The sequence below is a fragment of the Artemia sp. Qi Xiang Cuo genome, chromosome 14 (assembly GCF_049724085.1).
Source record: "Artemia sp. Qi Xiang Cuo chromosome 14, ASM4972408v1, whole genome shotgun sequence".
NCBI classification, from domain to species: domain Eukaryota; kingdom Metazoa; phylum Arthropoda; class Branchiopoda; order Anostraca; family Artemiidae; genus Artemia; species Artemia sp. Qi Xiang Cuo.
In genome coordinates, this window is record NC_142807.1 from 47,124,977 (window position 1) to 47,138,655 (window position 13,679).

Genomic DNA, 13,679 nt, shown 5'->3' on the forward strand with positions numbered 1-13,679 from the left:
CAATGAAATTAAAAGTTACCAGGGGATAATTAGTTTCAAAAGTAATGCCTAAGTTACACAACAGCCATACCTTTCAATTAAGAAGTTATAATTTCTGAATGGTCCATCATCTTTATATTTTAATTAATTGGCACAAAAACTGGACAATTTGAAAGACAAGAGGCTCGTTAGAAAGCCATATATCTTTAAACATGGCACAAACTTGTTTCCAGGTCATTTTACCACTGCAATGTATTTAAATCCTTCATCAAATCTAGGATATAGATTGGCATCAGTAATTTTTAATGCCAAAGGTGCGTTTCAGAAAATGACGTAAATGAGTTTTAAACAAAGAGTAATAAGATCTAGGCAAGAGTAAAAAAGAAGAAGCAAATACAAACTTTCTCTAGATTTTCTTTCTTCTTCAATATTTTTAATTTTATAAAAATGCCCTTTTTATTGATAAGATCTGAATTAATCAACGTGATTTATAATAGAAGGTACTTTCTTGTGCAAGAACAATTAGAAATAAATTATTAAGACAAAGATGGAGATGAACCCAACTTTTCTCTTCCCCGCCGATGGGACAGAAGTAATGATCAGTAGCTTACCTAACCCTTTCTGTTTTCATCAGGTAGAAACGAATATAATATGGATATTTTAAAAATAAATAAAACGATAGGCATGACTTACACATTGAATGGGAATCGTTTCCCTCTTGTATTAATAGCCTAATAGTTGCATGTTCTATTTAAGGGGATTATTCGCAATAAACCCTGTCACTGCAGCAAAACAGTGGCAGTAGCAAAAAAAAAAAAAAAAAAAAAAAAAAAAAAAAAAAAACAGGAAGTGAACCTGGCTTATAACAAAGGCTAGTCAAAATTACTCCAACTAGTCACAAACAACTAGTGAAAACGCAAGTTAATTAAAAATTGACCACGCTTTCCATTTCCATTATAAATTTTTATGTATAAACCAGTATTTAAAATGGGTCTCAGCCATTATTTTACAAGATTTTCAAAAATGCTATGCCCTTTTTGAAATGATTGACAATATAAAAACGTCAAAATTGGAAGTTCTATTAAAGTCTTGAGCGAAATGACTTGAATTTAGTTCAAAAAACACTTTCCAAAAGCGGGTTGGATTCACTTTCCAAGTCTGGCCAATTCTTGTCTTCTCGCGAATTACATTATGACAGCTTCCGCTAGTTGCAAAAAAAATGAAAATAAACAATGGATAGTTAAACTGGCTTGGCTTCCCAGCTAGAAAAATAAGGTCTTTAACAACCATACCTTATAGCACTGGATCACCTTTTCCTTTTCTCTTTGATTTAGGGTTATTTTTCTGTTCTTAATTCTTGTTAGAACCTTTTCTTTTTATTAAGATATATAAAACTGTCATGAGTCCTCCATCAATTTTGTCTCTATTGACGTATTTATGGCATAGGGCACCTGTCTAAGAATAATGTGTCTTTGAGGGTTCTTTGTTTGAGCCATACTTTGACTAAATTTTGTTTTATGAAATGAAAAAAAAGAGGAAAAATTACTTGTCTTTTTCTTTCTTTTATTTTTGTATAGCTTTACCTTCCTCACATCAATGTAGATCTGTTCCTCAGATCAGATCAGATCAAAATCGGTTCCACCAATCAATATAGATACAATCAGAAACGATATTTTGACAACTTGGATGTAAATAGAGTCTTTTGATTTAGTGCATATTTCCCTTAATATTCAATGAAATTAGCAATTTGATGACATTGGCCATTTGTGAGATAATGCAGATAAGACTTTTTGATAACCTGGATGCAATATGCAATTTTGACAAGCAGGATCTCGTTAAACTCTTTTGATTTAGTTCAATAGTTTTAACTGTAATAGTAAAATTTGTGGGACTAGGCTATTTACAGTCACAGTTATAAGATCTTTTGACTAGTTTGAACAAAGTGGCTATTTCAGGACTTTGACTGGTCTTAAGGGGGTTCTAAAAAGGACAAGGGAGGCCGTTTGCCCTCCAAGCATTATTCAGCATGCCCTGAAAACTTTCAAGTCCTCAGTCATTCGTGAGATGTCACCCATGCGCCCTTTTGACAGTCAGTATGCACATAGTGTTTGGATTTGTTTTGATATTACAGCTGCATGTTTTGATAAACTGGATGCACATAGTATCTTCTGATTCAGTTGAACATATCCCTCAATATTCCCTGAAGTTTTACTTTAATACTTTTAGCCTTTTTGCAAACACCCCACACACACCCAGGATCAAACATTCCCCCTTTTCCTAATGATGTATCATGCATATAAAAAAGGCAAACTTGCATAATTTACAATCCTTGTCCTGGGGGCTGTGGGTGGCATTCCATCAATGTGTTTGGGGGAAATGGGGGGCATGAGCGGGGGGGGGTAATTACTCTCCACTCACTTTTGACTATTAAAAAGGGCACAAGCGTTTTCAATTTCCAATCAAATGAGCCCTTTTTGAAATTTCAACAACAACTTTCTATATAAACCTTATATGCCCCCAGGGCATAACTTACCCCTGCACTAAGGGCTCTGAGGGGTTATCATCCTAAAAGACCTAATTTCCAGAACTTCCAACTACGTTGAACAAAATGGATATCTCAAAGTTTTGATTGGATGTGTTTTGGGAAATGGTGGGCATGAGAGCTGCCCTTCAATCACTTTCGACTATTAAAAAGGGCACTAGCCCTTTCAATTTCCAACTGAATGAGCCCTTTTTGAAGTTTCTAAGATATCGATTTCTATAAAAACCTTATATACCTCCAGGGCATAACTTACAATCCTTGCCATGAGGGCTGTGGGGGGGGGGGTTGTCATCCTTAAATACCTAATTTCCGAAACTTTTAACTACATTGAATAAAATGGCTATCTAAAAAATTTGATTGGATAGGTTTGGGGAAAAGGTGGGCGTGAGAGGGGGTTTAGTTGCCCTCAAATCACTTTCGACTATTAAAAGGGCACCAGCCCTTTGAATTTCCAATCGAATGAGCCCTTTTTCAAGTCTTTACGACAAAGCTTTCAATGAAAATCTTGCATACCCCCAGTGCATAACGTATAATCTTTGCCCTAAACACTGTGGGGAGAATATCCTGCTCAAAGATATAATTTCCAGAACTTTCAACTGTGTTGAATTAAATGGCTATCTCAAAATTTTGATTGGTTGGGTTTGGGGACCTGGTGGGCGTAGAAGGGGTGTTAGTTGCCTTCCAATCCCTTTCGATTATTAAAAAGCGCACTAGTCATTTCAATTTCCAATCAAATGAGCCCTTTCTGAAGTTTCTACAACAACGTTTTCTATAAAAACCATATATGTCACCAGCACATAACTTACAACCGATGCCCTGAGGGCTGTGGGGGTGTTGTCATCCTCAAAGACCTAATTTCCTGGACATTCAACTGTGTTGAAAAAAGGGTTATCTCAAAATTTTGATTGTATGTGTTTGGGGAAAAGGTGAGTGTGAGAGGGGGTTTAGTTGCCCTCCAATCACTTTTGACTATTAAAAAGGGGACTAGGCTTTTGAATTTCCAAGTGAATGGGCCGTTTTTGAAGTTTCTTTGACAATGCTTTCTATTAAAGCCTTATATGCCCCCAGGGCATAACTTACAACCCTTGCCCTGAGGCCTATGGGAGAGTCTCCTCCTCAAAAACATAATTTCTATTTGGAAATCAACTACGCTGAACAAAATGGCCATCTCAAAATTTTGATTGGATGTGTTTGGGGAAATGGTGGGCGTGGAAGGGGTGTTAGTTGTCTTCCAATCACTTTCGACTATTAAAAAGGGCACAAGCCCTCCAATTTCCAATCGAATGAGCCCTTTTCGAAGTTTCTATGACAACTTCTGCAATATGAAGTGCCCTGGTCTAAAGGAAAAAAATAATAAATAATACATTGTGCCAACATCGTTCTTATATACCCCTAGGGCATAACTTAAAGCCCTTGCCCTGAGGGTTGTGGGGGAGTGTCCTCCTCAAAAAGATAATTTCTATTTGAAAATCAACTATGTTGAACAAAATGGTTATCTCAAAATTTTGATTGGATGTGTTTGGAGAAATGGTGGGCGTGAGAAGTGGGTTAGGTGCCCTTCAATCACTTGTAACTAATGGAAACAACCCCATCTCTGTCAATTTCCAACCGAATGAGCCTTTTTTGAAGTTTCTACAACAACACTTTCTAAAAAAAACTTTTATGCCCCTCAAGGCATAACTTACAACCCTTGCCCTGAGGGCTGCAGGGGACACTCCTCCTCAAAAACATAATTTCTATCTAGAAATCAACTACGCTGAACAAAATGGCTATCTTAAAATTTTGATTGGATGTCTTGGGGGAAATGGTGGGCGTGGAAGGGGTGTTAGTTGCCTTCCAATCACTGTCGACTATTAAAAAGGGCACTAGCGATTCTTATTTTCAATTGAATGATCCCTTTTCCAAGTTTCTACAACAACTCCTTTGACACAAAGTGCCCTGGTATGGAAGAAAAAAAAAATACATTGTGCCAACATCGTTCTTTACTTAGGCAGCGCAATTGTGCTGCCTATGATAGGGGAAGTTTTTACTTCTCCCAAATTGGAAAAACATTCAACCTGTAATTCCTTTTTGAAAGAAACAGAAATAGAGTGTTTCCTTAAAATGCTTCCAAGTTTTCCACTGAGTCATGGGATGCATGGTAAAATTTTGTTTTCACTTGTAGGAATAACTAAAGAAGTGGGGGAGGGGGGTTGGATTCATAATTTAAAAGACAGTCTGGATTATTCAGAACAAACAGATCAAGAATATTAGAAGCTTGACACTTTCTAAAACGAGTTGGATGAAATATTTTTTGGTAGAGAATGTTCAGAAAGAACAGACAAATAATTTGCAAAATCAGCCTTCACTTGAGACAGCAGAGCAGCCAAAGTAGAGTTAAAGTCTAAAATACTTGGAGCATTGGAGCTTCGACATATAACACACATAACTACTGAGGATTCTGTGGTTGTTTGTTTTATCTAGACCATGGGTCAGCAACCCGCGGCCTGCAAGGCGTAATGTTGCAGCCTGCAAGACCCTTGCCACAAAACACCTGACTGACCATACTGCTCACGATACCAATGCACAACGAAGTGAAAGGTGGTGCCATCTAGCATTCTCAAAAAAATGTGTAAGCCTCATCTAGCATAGTTAGTTTGATGTTCAACTATCCAGTCCAGACTAATTATTTTGGTATGTTACAATTTTTGTTTTTGAGCAAACCTATGTCAAAGTTTGGGAAATACACCCCCAAAAAAATTTGTCTTTAGAGCTTCTTTGTTGACAGTTTTTATGCATGCTGGTTGTCAAAAGGGCAAATGAACTATATCTCAAAAACAGCTGAAAGCAATAAATTGAACCTTTGAGGGCTGCTACAGCTACTACTTATGGAAACTTATGCAATTAGTGCTACTGCTATTATTTCTCAAACTGTGACTGTTTTTAACTGTTTGAACTTGTGACTACTTGCAACTGTAAATACTTGTGAATGTGACTGATTGCAACTGCAACCCCAACTAATTGTAACTACAATTGCCAATGCATATGACTTTGACTGCATCAACTACGTTGCTGTAGAAAACAACAAAACAATCCCTCAGAACTGAAGCAATGCCAAAGAGGCAGGGATAGACTGGCTGGTAACTACAACCACAGGGATAGACTGGTATAACTACAAAGAAAGATGGATATTTTCTATAATCCCTTGGCAGTGGGTATCAGTAATGTACCAAGTGATATGCAAATTTACATGATTGATTTGCAAAGTGATACCACACTTAAAATAGATTTAAGGAAAAAACCAACTTGGTGGATTTCTATGGAAGTTTGTCTTCTGAAAACTACAAGGAATTAAAAAGGTTTGCTGAGCAATTAATCATTATGTTCAGTAGTACATATAGTTGTGAGCAAACTTCTTCAATTCTTAATTATCAAAAAAACAAACAATGTTCTTGGTTATTGGACATACATTTAGACGCAATATTACATGTCTCTACTACAAAAATACAAAATGATGTATAAAAACTTGCAAGTCAAATGCAACAATGAAAATCTCATTGATTGTATTAACTAAAATAAATGTAGTAAAAATGTACACTAAGCATTTTATTTTTACACCTAAAATATTTGTATATAAATATTATAGATGTACTCTACTTATTATAGTATACCTACAATACTACACTAAAGTGAAATGACATGTGACCTAGGTGCAGCCTGCATAATATTCCAATGAAAACTCTTGACCTTTTTATAACAAAAGGTTGCCAGCCCATGATCTAGACACTCAATCTACTCAATAGTCATGAATGTTAAGAAGAATGACACTAACCTTTAGTCCTTCTTTTACATACAAACACACTCCTCAACAACAATGTGAGTTCAAGTTTGAGAAGAGTTTGTAAACACTGATTTCAATTTCATCAGGTGATAAAGCTGAAAAGGTCACTCAATCAATCAACTGTAGATAATCAAGGCATGTATCCTGAATTTCAGATCTTTTGCCCCTCTTCTTTCTGGGTTTGATTAATAATGTCCCAATCTTTAGCTCTTTTGTCTTTTCTCACAACAAATTTGTAATGCTATTATGTTGCCCAATGTTGAAGTCTTCAAGTCTGCAGTTGACAAAGATTGGTGCAAGAAACCTTGGCACATAAGGGATAAGGGATGCACCAAATGAGTTGAGTTATCCTTATTACTAGCAATGAGAGGACATGTCCTTATTACTGGCAAACATTTGAATATGTATTTCCATTATAGGAAACATAGCACTGTGAAGGATTAATGTTTGCGGGACAGTTAAAAACAAGTAGGACCAGATCTTTAGTCTCTTTATATACAAGTGCTAACTCATTGCCAACAACTGCAACAACTTCCTTGAACTCCATTATATAAAATGTCAAAAGAGCCATTGGAAAAAGTTTGATTATCATCTCTTCATTAACAAATCTTCTAGGAGTGTGCTGTCAACAATGATATTGTATATGCTCACTCTCTAGCTACAAGCACAACTCTTGATCCGACATGCAATTTTCATCAGATCCATCTCCTCCCAAAATTAATTATTTGGCAATGCTGATTGATGCTGTAATTTGACTAGAGAGTTTACTATCATTGCTCTTAGACTTTCTGATGACAGTTATCATGGCATTCATTATCCTACACATGCAAAAGATATCCAGCTCCATAGCTTGTAGTTTGCAAATCAGAGAGTTTGTTTGTGAAAGTAATGCCCTCATGTAACATCAGTTGTGCCATAAACTCAAAATGAGTAAGGGCACTGAGAAGCATACTGGACTTCAATTTGGTAATGGCATCTGTATTTGCCATTTCCCTCATCAGTGCTAAAACTGTTGGAAAAATGCTCCATAGACCTCTGAGTGATGCCAAATCAATGTACCTCAAATGTGGCACAAGAAAAGTGTTTTGAGCCACATACCTATGCTCAATCATTATTCATAAGGTTTATAAGATATTTAAATCTACGGTATTGCTTAATTTTTTTAGAAAAACCTTGTAAATTTTTCTACTAACTGCAAGCAATATGAAATAGCTAAGAAATAGACATATCTTAATAATCAGAATTCCATCCTGAATCCAGAAATAACAATCATTTGCATTATGAATGAACTTTACCCCTCCCCCCCCCAAAAAAAAAAATAATGTAAGCCTATAGACTGATTTGTATATGTGCACTGAATTTTACAAACATCACTCTTTTCTTCTAATTGATTTAATGGTTCACATAAATGATGGAAAATTCAGTGCATATATACAATTCAGGCTAAATATTTGACCATGGGGGGAGGGGTCAAATGTTTGTTTATTTGCATTGCAAATGACTGATATATTTCAATTCAGGCTGGCATTCTGATTCTAAGGTATGTTCTTAGCAATCTCAAAATGCAGTTAATGGAAAATCTACCTAAAATCTTGGGCAACAGTCTAGTAGAGCAGCTTTTTTAAAGTAAACATCTTAATAAAATAGGTAGACAATCCTTGGATTCCTCAATTTACTCTTCTTTTCAAAACAGTAGTTGCTACCCTGACTGTCCACCCCCCCCCCCCCGCTCCTGATGGTTCAATATATTGCCCTAGGAATACATAAGAAACTAAATGAAAACAATGGAATTCTTACTTTATAGTATACAACTTATTTTTACTAATTGAATTATCATGTTTCCTAATATGTCTTTGACCATGAATCATTCTTGTTTCAACCTAGGTACCAGAAACTGAATCAACACTGAAGAAATCAAGAAAAAGAAAAACACATTGGAAACACCTTCAAAATGTATTAACTGTAATGTTTCTGCATATTACAAAGTAAGAATTGTTTTCTTAACATGAAAGTAGTAGCAATTAGATTAATAGTACTCCTTGACTACTAAGGTTCCTGCAGTAGTAAAACATTTTTTGCTCTATACAGGCATCAACCTGGATGCCCTTGATTGTGCTGCCCAGCTTTAACCACTGTGTTGTAATAAGGTAGAGGACTTATTTTTGGTAAATATTGAGCAGTTTATATAATTGACCTATGAACAAAGTGAACATACCACTAGATGCCATTTTTTATGTTTTTTTCTGAATGTAATAATTGCTTTTCTTGCAAATTCAGTGTTAAGCCTTATTTGGACCCTTGAAAATGAAAAACTTACTTTCAATTAGAATTTAATTGAAAAATTACTATTTTATTATAAGATCTGTTTTGTTAAAGTTATATAATCTGCAAGCATTGATTTGTCAAAATTAAGTTGCATAAAAAAAATTCAAAACAATTTCTCCATTTTTCTAACTGCTATGTTTATTCTGTCAGCTTTGATATTTTTTCAATATACAGGTGAAATGGCAGTTTTTAAAAGCCTAACAGAATAAGAAGAAAACATGGCAAGATTGTTTTGATTTTTTTTTATTTAGCTTGCATGTGACAAATAAATATTTCTTCTGAACAACTTTTACAAAATGGGTTTATAATGAAATAGTAAGTTTGAAACAAGTGTTTTAACGCATTTTTGTATCCAAAAAACATAGAATGAAATTATTATTTTCAATGCTCCTAAAAGGGCTTGAAATTGAATTTGCAAGAAAAGAATTATTATATTCAGAAAGATCATAAAAATGGCTTTGAGTGAGCTATTCAATTTACTTATAGGTCAATTATAAGAACTGCTCAAAATTTACCTATTTTTTTCTATGCTGCCACAAGGTACAAATGTATTTCTTTACAGCAGGCAAAATTGACCTTATAACTGATGGATTCCAGGTGCAGTATTGTCTGCTACAGTGTTGCAAGGTAAAACTGATATATCTACTTCCTTCTTAATAGCACAAAATGTACACTAATACTGGCTATTGTACTCAATCACCAATGAAATGAGAGTTTTTTACTGTAGAGAACCTGTTTTAACAATGTATCTTTAATGTATAAAAAAAAATCATTAATACAGGATCATGTTATTAGGCCTAGGGCTATACATGGGAACATCAGAGGAAAGGGGGAGGGGCATGTTCATGGGAATGATTCTTACATTGACAAAGGGTAGGCCTATTTTGCCACTCTACTTAACAGGCTGGACTTGCAGTCACAAACTCTGACCATTAGCCTACCATTTGCAAAGGATAGACTCAAAACCTTGTTGCAAAGAACATAGGATTACTTGTTCAGCATAACATCTACTTGATTAGGGTGGGCTTCACAACACTTTACCAATAGCCTAGTCCTACAGCCCTAAATTTTTTTATTCTGGATTCATTGCTGAGAGTCCCCACGGGCACCCATAAGCTGAATTCTAGGGGGGGGCAAACCTCGTCTAATTGGCACTTTTAATGCTATATAATAGAAATCTCAGAACAAAAATATAAAAATAAGGCAACATCACTCAGCCAGGGGGGGCAGATGCCCACCCCTTATGGGCACCCATGAAAATCCCACCTACCAAATTCAACTACTTTACAAGATAGAAAGAAGTCCCTCAACTGGAGCTTTACCGCAGAAAATTTCTAAATTTGACTTTCACCTAGCTTCACTATACAAACTTACTTTACTCATAATAAAGATGAACTTTTATTTCTGAATTTTGGCAAGGTAAACTGTGGTCAGACTTGCCACACTTTGAAGTTGTCAGATTCAAGGCAGAACCCTATCGCTCGGCGGTTAATTTATCGACGATTCCGGTACAAGTCGGAACAGCCTACTCGATAGACCGTGACGCCGCACCGATTTATCGTTGTCACACCGCCGATGAAAGACATGCCGGCGTGGAGAAATTTTTTTTTCGTTACGCCTGCATCTTTTGGCCTTGGGAAGCTATAGGGATTTTGAGCCCTACTCATGTTAATTTCTTCTCGTTTTGAGTTTGAATCGGTTATTTAATGTAATTTCTGTTCATTTTGGGTTTTATTTATTTACTGATGCTGATTTGTGGTAGTTTTACGCTTGGTAGATTATTTGATTTTATTTTTTCTTGTTTTTGGTTTAAATGAGTTCTTTACATTTTTTTTAAAACTTATTTTGTGGGAAAAAAATTAATTAGTTTCTATTCCATTTATATTGACATAGTCTTTTCAGGAAAAAAGATAGTCAGGAAATAGTCTTTTCGGTTTTTCTGTAATAATTTATAATTTGGCCAGCTATTTGTCAGCTGGAGAAAAATTTTCGACAATTTTTAACAACATACACTCTTTTAAAAATCTGGACACCCAAACAGTTAGTGTTTAATTTAGTTTTATACCTCCTCTAGTTGACATGAAAAATTTAACTTGATACTATTCGCAAAAAAAAATAATCTATCTATGCTCTTTGACAGCGTGGATACACTTACAATCTTTTTATTTAGTTTAATTTTAAGAGTAGAAGTAGTAATAGAAGTAGCTCCGAAAGTTTAAACATAATACTACTCAGTCGTTCTTGGGATACAGCTGAGATGCCTTATCGGTAGTCAGCATACACACAGTGCTTTTTGATTTAATCTTATGGCAACATTTAGTTTTTAAACATAACGGGCAAATTGCATAACCGTGGGGGGTCGATTTACGCAGTAGTCCTAGAGGTACAGTTACAAGACCGTTCAGCTATCCTGAACAAAATGGCTATCATAAATTTTGGTTGGAAGTGTTTAGAAAATTATGAGCTAAAGAGGAGGGCCGATTCCCCTCCAATCACTTTTGACTCTTAAAAAGGGTACTAGAACTATGAATTTCCAATCAAATTGCCTCCTTTAAAATATCAGTGATATTACTAGCTAAAATAGAGCAGCGCTGCCTATGATATTGCTTATATGCCCTTTAATACTTGCATGTGTATAGTTGTTTCGTTTAATTGAAACTTCCACTAAACGTACAACTTAATGCCCTTAGTGTCATTAGTTACAGTAATCGTGAAGTAGTATCAAAAGTATACACAGATTGTCCTCTGGCTAGTTCAAAATCTGTTAAAACTTATCCTGAAAGGTCTAACTTAATAGTGTAAGCTGGTATTGTGATATTGTTTTGTCACCCTATTGACAATCCACATGATAATAGTTCATTTTTATTTAGTTCATCATACTCCTAAATATTCCTTGAAAGCTAAACTTTAATACCCTTATGCTGAGCAGTAGCAATAGTTGTAGTAGCAGTAAGCACATAACACCTTTTTTTCAACGTCCCTTTCAACATACGATGAAATTTTTAACTTGATACATTAACCGGTCCTGAAACATTGCTGATACGTCCTCTTAGCAACCTATGTGGGCATAGTTTGACTCGATTTATTTCACACAGTTACAATATTTATTTTGTAACAATACTCGATTTATTTCATACAGTTACAATATTGCCGAAAATTTTCGCCTTAATGCCCTTAGCTTTATTAGTAGTAGTAGTAGCATCAGTAGTTATAGAAGTAGCAGTAGCAGTAGAATTAATAGTAGTAGTCTTAGCTTTAGTAGCAGTAGCAATAATAATAATAGCAGCAATAGTAGTAGTTTTAGGAGTAGAAGCAGTAGTATTGTGATGCAAATATTGTTCTTGGTTAGTTCAACATCCCCCACAAAAACCGTTGTAAGTTTTAATTTCATACATGAAACTGTTCCTAAGATATTGCTGATATGCCCTTTTGACAACCTGCACACGGATTGCAGGTTGTCATCGGTACAACAAAAATTTTCGGAAAAATTTTCTGAAAATTTCACCTTTATACCCTTAGGTAGAGTTGTAATTCCGAGCAGTAGTATAACTGCTCAGCTTAATACAATTAGCCATTGTCATGATATTGTCGATTTGCGCTTTTGATAATCTGTATATTCATATACTTCTTGAAAGTTTCATCTTAAGGCTCTTAACCTTACAAGTAGTTATGGTAGAGGTAGTAATTGGAGCAATAGTAATACGAGGCATGTTTTTTAAGTAAGCGCCGTTTTGCGATTCCACCGCCACAGCGCTAAGGTCGTCGTTCTGCGCATGCGCGCTGGTTACCTACATCTCTTGTCTACGCACTGAAACCCTTACAGTCTGATTCTTAATTGTATATGTGTTTTACTGAGTTTTAAAGATGACTCCGACAATGTTTAGTCCCGCCGATTGTGAAGTAAGGGCGGTTATACGATTTCTTAGTGCTAAAGGCGTAATACCAATCGATATTCATCGTGAGATCTGTGAAGTTTACGGACACAACATTATGAGTGATGGAATGGTAAGGAAATGGGTGAGAGCATTTAAAGATGGCCGCACAAATTTGCATGATGAAGAACGGAGTGGGCGTCCTTCGGTCTTTAATGAAGATTTGGTGCAAAAAGTGGAAGAAAAAGTGAGAGAATACAGACGCTTAACAATTTCATCAATGTGCGACTGGTTTCCTCAATATTCTCGTAGTGTTGTGTTGTATCGCATTGTGACTGAGAACTTGAATTACCAGAAATTGTGTTCACGTTGGGCTCCAAAAATGTTGACGGATTTGCACAAAACCAAATGTTTAGGAAGTGCATTAACTTTCCTTGAGCAGTACCACAATGAAGGTGAAGATTTTTTAGACCAAATTGTTACTGGTGATGAAACATGGGGGGCCTACGTCACACCAGAATCAAAACAACAATCCATGGAATGGCAACATTCATCATCAGCCAAAAAAGTGAAATTTAAGCAAACCAATTCTGCCCATAAAATCATGTGCACAGTTTTTTGGGACAATAAAGGAGTGTTGTTTGTGGAGTTCCTGCCTCGTAATATGACAATCAATGCAGAGTCTTATTTTGAGACACTGAGCAATCTGCGTCGTGCAATCCAGAAGAAAAAATGTGGCATGTTGAGTAAGCGCATCATTTTGCTGCATGACAATGCCCGTCCACATGTGGCTAATCGGACCAAAGATCTCATCAAATCTTTTAAATGGGAAGCTCTAGATCATCCTCCATAGAGCCCTGATCTGGCGCCCAGCGACTACCATTTGTTCCTGCACTTGAAGAAACACCTGTGCGGTCAGCGTCTTCAAGACGATAACGAAGTCGAAAGAGTTGTGTTACAGTGGTTTAGAAGTGAGGCAGGAGAATTCTATGAGGAGGGTATTCAAAAACTGGTGCCACGTTATGACAAGTGCCTCAATATTCACGGAAATTATGTAGAAAAGTAGATTAAGGTACAGGCTTTCATGTAAAACTAGTCTCGTAGTAGAACTAGTAAATGTTGCAGTAGTAGTAGTATTAGT

The 13,679-nt window shown here is 35.8% G+C and overlaps 2 protein-coding genes across 2 annotated transcripts in view; one reads left to right on the forward strand and one right to left on the reverse strand.

The window, feature by feature from the left end:
* The window catches only part of AdipoR (adiponectin receptor), a 47,002-nt gene extending 36,870 nt beyond the window's left edge, over positions 1 to 10,132 (reverse strand). Inside the window, exon 1 of the mRNA XM_089100097.1 lies at positions 10,041 to 10,132. The gene's annotated coding sequence lies outside the window, so the exon portion shown is untranslated. The remainder of the gene's footprint in view (positions 1 to 10,040) is intronic.
* Positions 10,133 to 12,668: 2,536 nt separating this feature from the next.
* On the forward strand, positions 12,669 to 13,391 carry LOC148944538 (histone-lysine N-methyltransferase SETMAR-like). Its single transcript, XM_089099952.1, has one exon. It carries the CDS (start codon positions 12,669 to 12,671, stop codon positions 13,389 to 13,391), a length of 723 nt encoding a protein of 240 aa, XP_088956078.1.
* Positions 13,392 to 13,679: the final 288 nt, after the last annotated feature.

Coding starts and splice junctions, on each gene's coding strand:
- LOC148944538 (XM_089099952.1), top strand. CDS start 12,669: ATGGTAAGGAAATGGGTGAGAGCATTTAAAGATGGCCGCACAAATTTG.